Source organism: Syngnathus acus, chromosome 2 (genome assembly GCF_901709675.1).
Source record: "Syngnathus acus chromosome 2, fSynAcu1.2, whole genome shotgun sequence".
In the NCBI taxonomy this organism is placed as follows: Eukaryota; Metazoa; Chordata; class Actinopteri; order Syngnathiformes; family Syngnathidae; genus Syngnathus; species Syngnathus acus.
Window position 1 is genome coordinate 23,185,846 of NC_051088.1, and position 16,139 is coordinate 23,201,984.

Genomic DNA, 16,139 nt, shown 5'->3' on the forward strand with positions numbered 1-16,139 from the left:
CAAATACAATTTAAAAATTAAAATGCTTTATACGGTAAACATTTAGTAATTTACTGACGTCATAAACAGGCGAGCATTTAAGCCGATGTTGACGATTGTCTTACACTGACATCTAGTGGCTAAAAGCTTGAAATGCAACAAGAAATTTAAAGCAGCGGTCCTCAACCACTGCCAAGAAGTGAATCAAGGCACAATGACAATATTGAGAAACAAAGAACACGCCCCCAACTGCATGCCTGCTGGGTGAGAGGCATGGTCCACTGACTACCATTGTTTTTTATTTGTTTTGTTTTTTTAAGTAAGCCTCAAGCTAGTAAAAAAATAGTTTAAACAATAAATAAGGTCTAACATTTGGAAGGGGTGAAAGAGGCTCCCCTCCAAGACTAAAATTTGAGCCATTGGCTCACGGGGGACATTGTTAAACCAAACATAATCAAAACAGAAGCCTTTCGGACTCTACAAATATACACCTAAGAAAAACAAAATGGCTGCCCACACCTGCAGCAACCTGAGCCAGGGCATGTTGCAGTTAGTTGAGAGTAAGCCCAAAGGAATAACAATTTAAAAGACTAGCGCCGCCATTTTACCTCTCCTCACCAATCAGCAGTCCACACCTGGAAAACACAAAACAGACGGCAGCACCACCCTCAGGCAGGGAGGAAAAACAGCAGCACAACCGCACCGCCAAAAAGTGACACAGAAGAAGGAAAAAGCAACTCGCAAGATAAAGAAAGCAGTATTTAAATGAAGGATTTAACGCTGCAGATGATTCTCACGCAAGCATGTTCTGTGTATGACTGATTTATGGGAGAGGACGATTAAAAATTAACGACCAGCAGAGGGCCCTATTTTCTCACAAAAGGAAAGTTATTTTAAATATGGACAACATACATGCTCTTAATTTATCTCACAATAATAATGATAATGTTTTCCAATGCACGTATGAAATAGCCACTATCCAAAACTATTGTACAAGAAACAAACATTAAAGTGCAAAAACTCATATTGTATATTTTACACCACAATCAACTCACGCAAAATTTTAATATTCGTAAGATACTGTTTGCCCTGCATAGCTTTCCGAAAAAAAAGAAGTTTTCAGCCGAGTCACGTGACAGCATTGGGCACGACCCAGTGGAAGCACAACCAAGACGTGTCTGCCATCTAGTGGTGATTGCTGGTACTACAACTTAAAACTACAGTCTGCATATTTGCAGTTCGGCATCTACGGATTTGCATATCCCCCGCAATATTCTTTCATATTTCTCCAGGATTTTTTCCTCCCATTTCCCCAAGCTTTATGGATTTGTACTGACAGTAGAAAAAAAATGTCAAACTCCTCATCTGAGCACATGTGAAGGACACTTCGTTTCCTCCACTTTATCACTCCATCACCCCCTCCACACACACACACACACACACACACACACCTCCCTCCAACCCCATGAGGCTTCATCAGGCAGGCGTGCTGTGTCGGAGTGCACCTCATGCAGAATGAAGAGAACCCTGCTCAATGCCCCTGCAGAATCCACATTTGTATTCAGACAAGTGTTGGGGTGCAAGCGGTGAGCCACCCCTTCTCCACCGTGTAACTATTTCACTGTAGCCCAAACATTCACTAGGAAATGTTTACAGAACTGATCAGCTAATTAAAAGTCATTATGCCCTTTTCAGTCAGGGCGACCATCAATCAAAGCGTGAAGGGTTGAGAATGACAGCAATTGAGTGAAAGGGTGATTTAGGAGGTGGGGGGGGGGGGGGGGGGCAACCATTTAGTCGACAAGGAGAGAGGAGAAAAGGAGAGGAGGAGGAGGAGGAGAGGGATTGCAGCAGCACACCCGTGCGTAAATGTGACCATCCTCCTTGTGGTCTCTCCATGCACCTTCCGTCCTCTCGATCCTGCACGGGCGCTCTCTCATCACCTGCTCGGCGGTCGCTGGTCCAATTTGGACCGTGGAGTCCCGGGTGTCGCGGCTCGGCGCCCTCCTCCAGGGTTTAGGAGGAGGAGCGCCGGGAGCCACGTCCAGATTTCTCCCGGGCTTCGTGAGCACCTCCAGCGAGAGTCATGGCTCGGAACGCCGGGAAAGACGCGGCTCGACCCGCTCGCGGATGCCCGTGATGCGGGGTCTGATTGCACCACAGAACACCTTCTTGGAAACCATCGCCACTCGCTTCGACGGGACACGTGAGTTGCAAACCGCAAATGTTTCACACAATTCGTCGTCGTCACTTTAATTATCAACCAATGACAAGTGGCTTTGATTGGATTTCTAATTGAGCGTGAATTGATGAATGATGGCAAACTCGCAGAAACGCGCGCACACGCCCACAAACATTTATGAATTACTAAGCGGCACTTGAGCAAGTCATGAAGTAAAATGACATCCTGCAGGTCAATTTAAAAAAAAACACACACATTAGCTTACTGTACTGTATTGCAGTAGTTGAGTTGAAATGCATGGGCTGATTTTAATTTATGATTTATGGCGTATTTATCATTCCGGAATTGTGCCAACTCCAAGTGGAATCGATCAACAAGGACTACTTTCATCTAGATGAAAAATTGCTATTTTTATGGTTTTGCCCACTTGAGCTATTCCATGATTTTCACTTTTGCTTTCCGGGTGTATTTTTTTTCCAGAAGTAGAACACATTTAACAAATGCGGCACCTCAACACTGAGCATGGCCTAGACCTGGCATGCAGGTTTTTAATTGGATGACCTTGATCTGCCTTGCCACGAAAACAAAGTGATACACACAATTTGGATATTGCACAACTTCTCCTAAGCGCTGTCCTTTTATCCAAATGCAGTGTAAAAGTCATTTCTACACATTTCTACACATCAACACTCAATTTGGAGTTTTGGTTGCTCACGTTGTTACGTAACACCACACCGAAGGTGCAAACTCACAGGAGAAAACGTGTGGATGGATGCACTGTATGAAAAGCTCCTTTTTTTACACAATATTACAGAGATATTACAGGAAGAAGAAGAAATAGAAAAGCAGCAGTGTGATGACATTTCAGAGGTCCACTGATGTCACACATGAGCGCAGGATTTCATTCAGTGTCAAAGATTGTTTGTCACATGACGACAAAAAAAAAATCTGCTGGTGATGATCTTCCAGCTTGTTTGACATTCCAAAATATCTCCTCAGATCTCAAGGGGAACCCATTTAATCATTCAAGATGATAATAAAATAATAAATGAAATAGTAAAATAATAAAATAATGAAACAATAATTGAATAATGAAACAATTAAATCATAAAATGACAAAACTAAAATAAATAAATAAATAAATAAATAGATAAATAGATAGATAAATAGACAAATAAATAAATATATGTATATATATTGTCGGGCCAAAATGAGAAAAATGGGTACATTTAATGCTGAATTCTGTATCTCACAGGACAGGCAGCAAGATTTATTTTGTTTTCCTAGTCTGAATAAAGTCTAGCCGACACATTTACATGAGCTTTATTGGTGCTTTATTCATGCACGAATGACTTCCCCCCCTCATTTAGTCACTCCACTACAGTTGACATCCTTCAAAGTGAACATTGAGCTCACTCCACATTCACTCTTGAATGGACATTAACGAACCCTCTGGAAAGAACGGCGTACTCGCTCACTCTGCTCCAGGATGAATTATGCACAACTGCCATTCCAGCACGTTCACGTCTACATTTCCCTCTCGTAATTAGTTTGGATAATTGCCACTGGCTTCCTAATACTGGCTGAGCAAAGTACCTTTGGAAAGAACAATAGCGTAGCAAAGAAGTGAAGGGAGACAGTTCATTGGAAACCAGCAGGCATTTAGATTTCCCCAAGCAGAACTCTTCAAAGGCTTGAAGAATCCGGGATGACCCAAAAGCCGAGGCAAAAGGGGGAGCGCCGTGCAGGCACTATTAATTGCGTTTTCTTGAAATGACAACATCTTAATAAAACTGCACACAGGCAATCATTTTCTACAATTTCCCCAATGTTGATATGTTTAAGTGTTTGCTGACTCAACAAAAACGTCAGGATCCAATTCTGTACACAAATGATAACATTTGTTTTATTGTTCTCCCATAATAGTGATTTACAAAAGCAATCAGAGAAGCTCATAATAAAATCCTATCTTTGCTCTCCCCAGACAGCAACTTTGTGCTGGGGAACGCCCAAGTCCAAACGCTCTACCCCATCGTCTACTGCTCCGATGGCTTCTGTGAACTAACCGGCTTTGCCCGCGGCGAGCTGATGCAGAAGAGTTGCACGTGTCACTTCCTGTACGGCGGCGAGACCAGCAACCACCTCACCTCGCAGATGCAGAGAGCTCTGGATGAGCGGCGGGAGTTCAAGACTGAAATCATCCTATACAAGAAGAGCGGTAAGAAAATCAAATTACGTCTTGCCTCAACAATGGATATAAAAAGTCAACACACCCTTGTCCAATTGCCGGGCTTGTGCGATTTAAAATGCAGAGTGGCAGATAAACTGATATCTCCCGAATTTTGTTATGTTTCAAAGCTGAAATTTAGAATTCAATTTTGTATGTTCCAATGAACAGTCAGTGGAAAAAAACCAAAAAGTGACTTATCTCTGAACACAGCCACATTCTGGAGGGTGTACACACTTATGCAACCACATTATTTGAGTTATTTGAACGTACCCGATCAAAGATTTCTATTTTCAAATCACATTACTTGTAGGGAAAAATGAATTGATCTTAACCAGGTGTTTGAACAGGGGTGTGTAGACTTTTTAAATCCACTGTCCAACTTTGTGTAGGTTCCAAGTTCTGGTGTCTGCTGGACATTGTGCCCATTAAGAATGAGAAGAGTGAGGTGGTTCTCTTCCTGGTCTCGCAGAAGGACATCACAGAGAACAAAGACCTGGACTTTGACAATGAGTCCGACACCAGTGAGCTCCAAAATCACACTTGAACCATCAAACAAAAGTCGCGTATTGACCATAATCCATCCATGCTTTCCACGTTTCAGATGAGGAGACGGGCCTGGAGGTGCGACCCATCAGCCGCCCGGCAGGCTTCACCATGGAGCGTCGCCGAAGTCGAGCCGTCCTTTACCAGCTTTCTGGACATCTTCAGAAACAAGACAAGACCAAGAGCAAGCTGAATATCAACAATGTGAGAATCGTTGCTGCTCAGATTTAGTCACTAAAACCTACAAAGCATGAAACCGCTACAAAACTTAATCCAAGTAACGACTAACTTGGCTGAAATATAGCAAGCACGCTAACTTGACTTCATACGGCGTTCCTTCTGTCACTTGTTTCATAACAAGAGCGTTCTGGGAGCCAATGCCAACCCGGTGCCAGAGTACAAAGTGGCAGAGATCCAGAAGTCCCGCTTCATCCTCCTCCATTATGGCACATTCAAGGCCGGCTGGGATTGGCTGATATTACTGGCGACCTTCTACGTGGCCGTCACGGTTCCTTACAATGTCTGCTTCACAGCAGTGGAGGTACGAGAGGACGGGGCTTCGACAGCACGAAACCCGCCCAGTGTCAGTGACATCTTGGTGGAAATTCTTTTCATGATTGGTGAGGGTCTGGAGTCATGATTTCATTTTGGCCTTAACATATACAAATAAATCACATGGTGTCTTTCAGATATCGTACTGAATTTCCGCACCACCTTTGTGAGCACGTCGGGTCAGGTCGTGTATGACGCCCGCTCCATTTGCATCCATTACGTCACATCCTGGCTTTTTGTGGATCTGATCGCCGCTTTGCCATTCGACCTGCTCTATGCTTTCAATATCAGCGTGGTGAGTCTAACAATATTTCCCAACTATTACCAAACTGAAATGTAACAAATAGATTACATTAAGTCATTAAATCATGATAAACCTTACTTAATTAAGTCATAAATTGACTTAAGGAGTGTTGAATTGGGTTTGTTTAGTAGAACACAAAATTACAGTCTTATGCTTGAACGCGCCACCGATATTCTCCTAGACGATAGGAGGCAGTAAAGAGCATCCACTGTATATGAGCAACACTTCAGTACAATCGAAGTATAAAACCATTTTTAACTATCGTTAACAGTTTTGGAATTAAGTGTTCTACATACATTTGACAAAACTAAATAAAAAAAAAAAACCAAAAATAAAATCTTGTACTTGCTCATCCGGCATGATTTCCGCACTGAAGCTTCCGCGTTGTTTAGAAATCTCAGCAGTTATGCCGCGCGGAAATTTGGGGGCGTGGTTGAATAAATGACGTCATTTTATAGCCCAAGACTCATTCTATTGCGTGAAAGGGTGGACACTGGATTTTTTTTTTCTTTATTGTTCTGACTGTCACTACAGGTTGCTGGCAAATGTAAAGTGCAATATAATTTATTATTATTATTATTATTATAGATAGGTGACCAGCGACACATTATTTGTAGTAAAAAAATCATTATCATAAAGTGAAGTTGGGTATTGTTTTTTTTTATTCCTTCCATCTGTGCATCACCCAGAACTTCGGGGTACATCTGTTGAAGACGGTACGTCTCCTGCGCCTTTTGAGACTCCTGCAAAAACTGGACCGCTACTCCCAGTACAGCGCCGTGGTCCTCACCCTGCTCATGTCCACTTTTGCCCTACTGGCCCACTGGATGGCTTGTGTCTGGTACTTCATTGGCCGCAGCGAGATTGAAAGTAACAGCCCTGCCTCTTGGGATATAGGTTTGTGACTTCATTCCAAACAAGCAAAATTTCTCTCTTAACTTATATGCAGCGTTAAGCTTGCCAATTTTCCCATTAGCATTTAGTTTCATGATCCAATTTCTTAGCATTGATTTATTTATTTTTTTTTCTTTTTACAAGCTAAGTCAGGAGATAAGTAAAGTGATTTAATTTCATTTCATCATCTGGGGGATTTTAGGCTTTATGACAGAATAAAATAGCAAATGCAAAAAAAAAAATGCTAATCATACTAAGCAGTCAAAATCCTCCACAGACAGGCCAAATAAATAATTTTATCCACAGAGTATGCATTTGTGAGAAAACCTAATTATGGCGATCTGTCTCACCTCCAACTGTGTTAACGGCAAAAAAACAACAACAACAACAATGCTGTGAGTGCCTTGCGGTGTTAACTGTTATTCTTGGTCACATGAGTCAGTGATTAATTGTTTTGTGCAATGCTAATGTACCACATGCTAGCTACAGCGCTGTGTAACATTACATTAAGTCAAAGTGCTACACTGGCCTGTGGTTTGGAAGCCTTGGCTTTTACCCTCCTGGGCTTAGGATTTCTTAGCGAACTATCACATAACTGGCATCTGTTACACTCAACACCTAAACCTCTTTCAATTTGGGTCACAGTATCATTCTAACAGTTATCCTTCGTGAACAAGCCCTAGGCTCGACCAAGAAACCACAAATTGTAGCTGATTGAGACTTGCGCGAAGGGACTCCCAACCCACAAGCTAGTGTCGCATTTAAGGCGTTAGGGAGGGCTAGCTGGCATCCATTACTGTGCACTTAAGAGACCCAAAATACACAGAATTGACTTGTGATGAAGCCAGGAAGAGTGAGATGAAGAAAATAAAAAGTACTCCTAGCTAACATGTTAAACCAGGGGTGTCAAACGGATTTTTTTCACGGGCCGCATTGTAGTCATAGTTACTTTCGTAGGGCAATTATGACTGTCAACCCAAATAAATGTATGAGCACCTCATATTATATACAGTATAAGCTAGAAAACAAATCAGACTAGTGAAAACTGGTCAAATATAAAAAAAAAAAAGATATTAAAAGTGAAGACAATTTGCAATTCTAGTAATGACACACGAATTTGATGCACAATTTGTCTTCGCGGGCCACATAAAATGATGTGGCGGGCCGTATCTGGCCCCCGGGCCTTGAGTTTGACACCTGTGTATTAAACGGTTCATTGTCAAAAGATTGAAAGGCAGGTGACCATAAAAAAATAAAAAAAGAGCCAGAGAAGTAAGCCCCCAGCAAACAATGACAAATTGAGCACAGCCAAATTAGTGGCCCGGTTTAAAACATTTGTTTAGCAGGGAAATTGCGATTGAACTTTTACCCTTCACCCCCAACAGGCTGGCTTCATGAGCTTGCCAAACGTTTGGGCACACCATACTTCTCATCTCCGCTGACCTCCCTACTGGGAGTTTCCGATTCGCCTCAAACCACCGTGACACCAGAACTGATTAACTCCAGCCACTGGAACAGCTCTGGCCTGGAGCCATTGACCGGGTCGGGTTTGTTCGGTGCAACCCAGTGGAACAGCAGCAGGTCCCGTTTGAGGGCGCCAGGCATGGCGTTAAGCGGTGGGCCATCCGTGCGGAGCTCCTACGTGACGTCGCTGTACTTTGCTCTGAGCAGTTTGACCAGCGTCGGCTTCGGCAACGTGTCAGCCAACACGGATTCGGAGAAGATCTTCTCCATCTGCACCATGCTGATCGGAGGTGTGCGTAGCATCGGGCTGGGCAGATAACAAAAGTTCCCCTGCTGATTCTGCCCTTTCCATTTCTCTTCCGTAGCATTAATGCACGCCGTGGTATTTGGAAATGTGACTGCCATCATCCAGAGGATGTATTCACGCCGCTCGCTTTACCACACCCGCACTAAGGATCTGAAGGACTTCATCAGAGTGCACCGGCTGCCTAAAGCCCTTGAGCAGCGTATGATGGAATGTTTCCAGACAACTTGGTCTGTCAACAATGGCATCGACGTCAGTGAGGTAAAACATTTATTTTTCTATTTATTGAACCGATTAATGGCATTCCTGTTCATTTCAATGGGCAAAGATGATTTAGGATACGAATGTATTGAGTTCCTATCGTGGTCAGACTACCGTATTTTCCGGACTATAAGGCGCACCTTCAATGAATGGCCCATTTTAAAACTTTGTCCTTATATAAGGCGCAGCATTAATGCATCATGTCAGATTTTTAATCCAAATCAAATCATTCTCCATTTTATCTTTTTTATTTCAACTTCAGACGCAACAAATTACTTTATAATCACAAAATAATGATCCATAGTCTTTTTGATTCATGATTCATCGTCTTCAGCGGGCCACTTATGATTGATTTCATGACACAATGCTTCGGGCCAGTTAAAGATTTAGGAATTTGGTCCATATATAAGGCGCACTGTCGGCTTTTGAGAAAATGTTAGGTTTTTAGGTGCGCTTTATAGTCCGGAAAATAGGGTAAATTAAAGTTTGATCCCAAGGGGCCACTATACGTATTTGTAGTCACATTTAAGTCAGACTAATTTTGTATTGTATCCACTCCAGCTACTGAAGGACTTTCCAGATGAGCTGAGGGCTGACATTGCCATGCACCTGAATAAGGAGCTGCTCCAGCTGCCACTCTTTGAGTCAGCCAGCAGAGGTTGCCTGCGCTCACTCTCACTAATCATCAAGACGTCTTTCTGTGCTCCCGGGGAATTCCTTATCCGGCAGGGTGACGCCCTGCAAGCCATCTACTTTGTGTGCTCCGGTTCCATGGAAGTGCTGAAGGATAACACCGTGCTCGCCATTCTGGGTAGGAAAAAAAAAAACCTTTTGTTCTGCTTCACGTGATAATGATAAACCAGCGCACTGATTTTCAGGACCTTGGAGAGTACCACTAGTTTTAAGACAAACGAGAATGACAGCGAGAATGCAAAACAAAACAATCCCGTAGAGTTGCATGACCCCGCTGTCATACGGTGTTCCACAGGGTTCAATTCCAGGGCCTCAACTGTTTCTTATATTTTCAATTTCTTGTTTTAACTGTCTTTGTTTTATGTATGCAAAGTTGACTTTAGCCAAGTTACCCTAATGACGACAAATGCTATAGAATTGGATGAATAATAATAATAAATTTTATTTGTAAAATAATCTCAAAGTGCTCCAGAAACAAGACTAGAAATAAAAACATACAAGAAACCAGAATAAAAGCATAAAAGCATAAAAGCATAGATGGAGTTTTTGTAAAATATATTGTCTGCTTTTGTCCTTGGTGGAAGAAACTGATTGATAATCAGATACTACAACCGGAAAGTCTTTGCATATCACCACACAATATCAATTAGTCATTAAATGAATAAAATATACTATTGCAGAGCAGGGAATGAACATCATTTACATCTGCAACATTCCTGCCAAACCTTTCCATGGCCAAGTCCTGCAACACAACACTCGGAAATCAACTCAGCTGTGGATGTGAAACAAACTAGCTGGTTGTATTCATGGTGTAAATAATGAAGTGGGTGCTGCCCTCATTATTATTTTGGCCTGGGTATATGCACACATTACATGATGACACACACACTCACTGGTGCCTCCTGAGTGTTAATTCACAGGAGGTGTGTTGTTCTCCCAGAAACACAAATTGCTTTGGCAGTGCCGCTTTGGATTTACAGCTTAGCAGAAGGGATGCGATGCAGAAGGAGGCAGAAAAAAAAGAGATTTTTTTTTTTTTCAAATTTCATCTCCATCCCTGAATGAAGAATAACATTGCAGCCGCTCCTCGTTTGCAGCATGAATGAAAACAGTAAGCAACAGCTCCACTTTTAACCAAGTATTTCTTTTCTCCTTCTAGGAAGAGGCGACCTAATTGGTTCTGACTGTCTGACTCAGGAAGAAGTGATTAAGACCAACGCCTGTGTGAAGGCTCTAACTTACTGCGACTTGCAGTATATCAGCCTTAAAGGGCTTCGGGAGGTTCTCTGTCTGTACCCAGACTACGCCCAGAAGTTCCTTACAGAGATCCAACACGATCTAACGTACAACCTCAGGGAAGGACATAGCGCCGAGGTACGGTGAGGCGGACAAAATTATGAATTTACTAGGTGGGGGGGTACGCAGGAGACTCACTCCAGATAGCCTGAGGGTTGCCAAGATGTTCTCCAACCAGATGGTATATGCCTTAAGCATGTTCTGCATCTGGTCTGGAATGCTAAAATCCAATCGTGTAATTTTCTCAGATTTTTTTTATGTAAACAAGAACATCAGTATTGGTTGCTAGAGGCTTCATAAACATGGCTAATGATAACAACAGCCACGTTTGTAAACTGGCTCCCCTCTCAATTTGTTAGTGGAAGCGATGGAGACATTTTATATTTCAATTCCATTTAATTTGGTTTGTTTTTTTCGATTAAACAGGCCATGAATATTTATGCGGAAATATGGCAGTCTATTCTATAATCGCATTTTTGACATGCAAAAAAAAAAAAATGATTCCAGAAGACTGACAATTAATTGCTGTTATCACCATTCCAAATTCTGCTCCTGCAAGGAAATAATTTCATTTTCCAAATGCCTCAAATGAAATCCAGGTTAAGAATCATGAGTTGAACCCATCTGTTTTTTTTTGTTTTTTTTTTAAGATTAGTCTCAGCTTTCAGCCACACGCTCTTAAATGCAACACTTTGCTTTGGATGGCGTTACACGTTTAAAAAAAAAAAAAAAAGCTCAGCCATCTGGACTGGTTCAGGATCAAGTCCTCTCCTTGACTTGCAGCCAACGTTTCAAGACGCAAGCTAAACACAATTTCTCTCGTTGCCAGACGCTTACAGATGGCTCTCAGCTGTTGCGTGCACACTTTGCATCTCCTCGTCTTGCTAACTAAACACCCATTCGCATCTCAACTGACTCACACATGGGTAGTTAGTCTTTAGACTTGCTGTCGTGCTTTTTCCATCCAGTGTGTGGGCTAAATATAGTGCTGGGGGGGTCACCGTGGAGAGGAAGAGGTCACCCCTGACTGGATAATAATAGAACGACAACTACATGCAGATGAGCTGCCGTGATATCGGGATGAAAGGATGCTCCAGGGGGAGGGAGGATGAAATTTGGTTCTCCTCATGTTTACTACTGTACACACACCTAACCAAGCATATTTGTGTGCCACAATGCACATTGTTCATTCGGACATTCTCACACACGCTTGAGGAGAGAGAGAGAGAGACACATTTGCAGCGGCACGTGCAGAATGCACATGCGCTGAGAATGAAATCCCAAACAGCCCCTCTTCTTCTCCCCCCCCCCCTTTCCCTCAGAGCAAAACCTCAGCTAAATTTAAACCTCGGCGATCTAAAAATACTTGCTCACACGTGGACTGGATGAAGAAGATACAAATGGTGGCAAGGGACGGAAAACAGATGGAAGAGTGAATGGTGCTTGCTTCTTAACGAGAGCGCTCCTTCAATGTTAGTGAATGAAGTGCAGCTCTAGCGGAACTTTGAATGGGGGAAGCGTTCCTACTCTGAAAAGCTCAGCAGATTTTGAAATCAATTTCATCAGTGATTGGATTCCAGGATGTATCCCTTCTCATATTTCCAACTTTAGGCTGACTGCGAGAGCAATGGAGGGCTCGTGAAGAAGCTACCCTCCATCAAGGAGGTGGAGGAAGGGTCCAACTCCGAAGGGGAACGCTCAGCTCTCCCAAAGATGCCACCGCTGGCCAGACTGGGCCGAGGCCTGCGCTCACCCCTGCGTTCCCCTCTGCGCTCGCCGCTGCTCCCGCCCAGACCCTTCAGACCAGCGAGCAACCACGCTCGGCCAGCCGGCCTGCAGATTCCCGTGGTGAGCTTCAGCTGCCTGCAGCCAGAGCTTAGCCCTCGGTATGAAACCAATCATTGATCTCCAAGCAGGCTGTTGAGTGTGTCTTCGTTTCATCTCAGTGGGATTCCAGTCTTGTTTTCTTACAGCATGGCCGATGTATAAGCAACTCATCTTTTCACAACAAGCCGCAGTTTGGCAGGTCTTCAAAATTCTTCAAAAAGAGGCTTCAGAGTTTGATTGCTAGTTCCGGTTGAACTTTATTGACAAAATAAATATCAAAGAATTACACTATGTACGTAAACTTTATTTTAGCAAACTATTGTATGTCCCCAAGTTGAATTTGGCCAATTTCCAGACTAGCTATCAAGCTAAGTGGCTAGCAAATTATCTCGAAAGCTAGCAAACCAAACTAGCTAGCTGGCGAATACTAAATTAACATTGCTTTGAAACCATGTTTCAATAATGAATTTAATGAACGGCCAAGAAAAACAGAAAAGCTATATCTGTGAGTGTTTAAGTTGTTGCGGCTAAATGGCTAGCTAAGCTGTTCGTCAAAATGACCAACCGACCTCGACAGCCAACAATATGAGATATCAAAATGTAAACAATGTGAGTTATAGGATGTACATTGTGTGCAGAAAAAAATTGTTCTTCCAGTGGTATGCCCTCACATAGACCGGACAAGCAAAGTGTGGAGATTGAAATTGAACAAGTGGATCAAAATCAGTCGAAATGATGTCGCGACGGTTAAAATTGGTCTTAGGAGTGTATTTTTGTCGAAATGCCGAATCCCTTATATTTTATCATAGTCGTTTACGCTTTCTGTATTGCTATTTTTTGTTCACATTTCAGCTTTGTAGATGGCATCGAAGCAGAAAATCAAAGCAGTCCAGATGCAAAGTTTGATTTTTCCCCAGAAACCACGCGACATTTTTTATCCGACCACGATTCAACCACAGGTAAGCCATGAAGCAACACTTACTGCACGGAGGGATTGCGTCTAATCACTTTCTGCCTCCACAGACGAACACCACGAGGACGACACGATGCAGGCGATCACAAAGCTAAAACACGAGGTGAGACTTCAACTTGACTTCCCCACCATCTTCCCAAATTTTAACTCTGATTTATTTCTCTACGCCCGCACCAGATGAAGGCTCTTTCTCGCCAGGTAACCACAGTGAGTCAGGAGCTTCAGGAAATGACCCGACTTCTCAAACCGCTTTTTCACAACCCCTCCACCTTGCTGATCCCAAGCGCCGTAACCCCGCCTCCTAGCATCTCCTCGCAGACCTGCTCCCCTGCGCCGCCGCTTTTTACCCAGCACGCAGATGACCAACACCTTCAATGCGTCCTGATACCTAAACCGTCGTCCCCTCCGCTCCAATTGGACGCTTGCAAGAGCACACACGCGACAGAGTTTGACCACCTTCACTGTTCCAATTCACGAATCATCGCGCCTGGTAATCCTGCAGCTAGGTCACCTTGCTCAGCTCCCTCATCACTTCACAGTTCTCCACCTGAGCAAAAGTTAATGCCGCTCCCCTCCTGGTCCTCCTCCATCCCTTCTTTCTTATCATCCTTAACAGAACCAACATCCTGCAGTTTGTCCCAGTATCAGCTCCACCCTTTCTGCCATTCTCACCCCCAGCCGTCATTTTCCACACACTCACCCCCCGAGATCGACATCCAGAAGGTGACCAAGGGAGCCCAGCCACTGGAAGGCCTCCCAAGCCTGCCGGGAGAGCCATCGCACCCCGCCCAGCTTAGCTTTGTAGATGAGGGGCGGCCATGAGTAGAAGCAACGAGCCACAAATCGGCACTGGACTGAGAGTGGGAAACTGCATGAAAATATGTGTGACACTGGCATGTGATTTTTACCATGTAAAAATGGGCCAGTGGAAAAAAAACAACCTTTCATCAACAAATCCCCAAACCACAAAACCCCATAAAGAAGGCAACAACAATGCTCAAGGAAGACATTTAAAAAAAAAAAAAACTGTAAAATTTTATGATCACCACAACACAACCTCAGTAACGCAATATAAATCAGCAACAAAAAAAATCAATGTTTTTTAAAGAAATGAATAAAAACAAGCATTTTTCAATAACTTACCATTGATTAGGTTAGGCCAAGTCCAGTCCAGATTCAAAACATCAGGATCGTTATCAGACTTTTGCCAAAGCTGGTTTATAAGTTGATCATTTCAATCAGGTGTTGCAGGAGGGACACACCTTAGGAAGACCCCTCCCTCATCAAATTACTTCATCCTGAAGGAGCAAGGACTCCCCCAAATGGTCAATTGGGGTATCACATTCCTGAGTTCATGATCAAATTAAATACAAACGGTTCAAACGGCAATAGGAGCGTAAGTTGTAGCATAAGTATAGATATAGGGGAGAAATATGAATAAACAAGCTTGATGTGATAGCATTTACAATTGTGGGTATTATGATACTACCGTATTTATAATTATTTATATTAGCATATTGTATCATTTATATTGTCATATGTATAATGTGTTTGTTTTTCCAGATGTTTTTCATTTTATGCACATGATGGAAGGAATAAAACCACAAGCAAGCCAAACTACTGAGTAAATGGAGCATATGCTGCCATCTAGCGGACACACAGTGTAATTGCAGCATGGAATAGGTTTCATTGCTGGCCTATCAAGCCTGAGACGCCAGATCCGAACTTAGTGCATTTATTGCATCATAAAGCAGACAAGAAAAATACAGTGTAGTGCAAACATACTCCACGATAGACCTGAGGAGGTTGATAGTCTCAGCCGTGTTTCAGGGCAATGCTCTACTTTGTATTGCATACAGAACCTCCGAGAAGAAAGTGTGCTTTGCGTTTTTTTTTTAGAACCATAACCACGTTTGGGTGCGAAAGTTGATAAGCAGGAAATTACTGAATGATGTTTCAGTGGCACCTTGAAGTTGGATCTCCGCAAACGTTAGGCAGCTCAGGCCCAATTTCATGGAAGCAAAGAGTCAGCTCAGGCATTTTGGAAAACATACTCAAATTCTCGGCAGAAAATATATAAGCTGTGTGCTTGAGTCTCGTGAGCTCCAGTAGGATGCCTGTCACGCTTTTATTTTATTTATTGTATATTAATAAGATTCCGCATCATGTTTTATCAAATTGCCGTTAATAGGAGTACAAAGACCTTGTCACGAATTTTAATCAAGACCGCATCCTGAAATTTTTGTAATTATATGTATAAACAGTGGCTTTCCAGTTTGGCATCCGTTAGCCTAAATATGTAACAAAAAAAAAAAAGATTTGAAACAATCGTTTTGGATTTAAAAGAGGCGAATGAAACCAAAATCAAATTGTTCTACTTTAAAACCTAAATTGGAAAGATCGGGGTCCAACTTGGCAGTACCACTGTTTTCTAAAATGTGGACAGCATTAAAAGAAAACATGCGTTCTGTTATCAGTTTGTGTGCAGTTGGATAATCATCCTAATCAGAACAATTTATAATTCTATTATGTCCAGCCTAAATCTGTACAATAAAGCGTTAATAATGCATTTGATAACATTGGATGAGTCACGTGATCCTGCCAAGCCCTTCTGATGAAACTGCAATACAATGATGT

The 16,139-nt window shown here is 42.7% G+C and overlaps 1 protein-coding gene across 2 annotated transcripts; it reads left to right on the plus strand.

The window, feature by feature from the left end:
- Positions 1–1,817: 1,817 nt before the first annotated feature.
- LOC119115150 (potassium voltage-gated channel subfamily H member 3-like) lies at positions 1,818–15,818 on the plus strand. 2 transcript variants are annotated; one of them, XM_037239423.1, is made up of 16 exons: positions 1,818–2,185; positions 4,146–4,379; positions 4,781–4,912; positions 4,993–5,138; positions 5,296–5,554; positions 5,624–5,781; positions 6,480–6,687; positions 8,070–8,438; positions 8,514–8,713; positions 9,275–9,524; positions 10,566–10,780; positions 12,314–12,588; positions 13,382–13,488; positions 13,553–13,605; positions 13,680–13,992; positions 14,119–15,818. In XM_037239423.1, exons 1-16 carry the CDS (start codon positions 2,110–2,112, stop codon positions 14,322–14,324), a joined length of 3,201 nt encoding a protein of 1,066 aa, XP_037095318.1. In that variant the 5' UTR covers positions 1,818–2,109; the 3' UTR covers positions 14,325–15,818. The 2 variants fall into 2 exon arrangements, with proteins under 2 accessions (XP_037095318.1, XP_037095308.1); XM_037239413.1 differs by having other exon boundaries at positions 13,680–15,818.
- Positions 15,819–16,139: the final 321 nt, after the last annotated feature.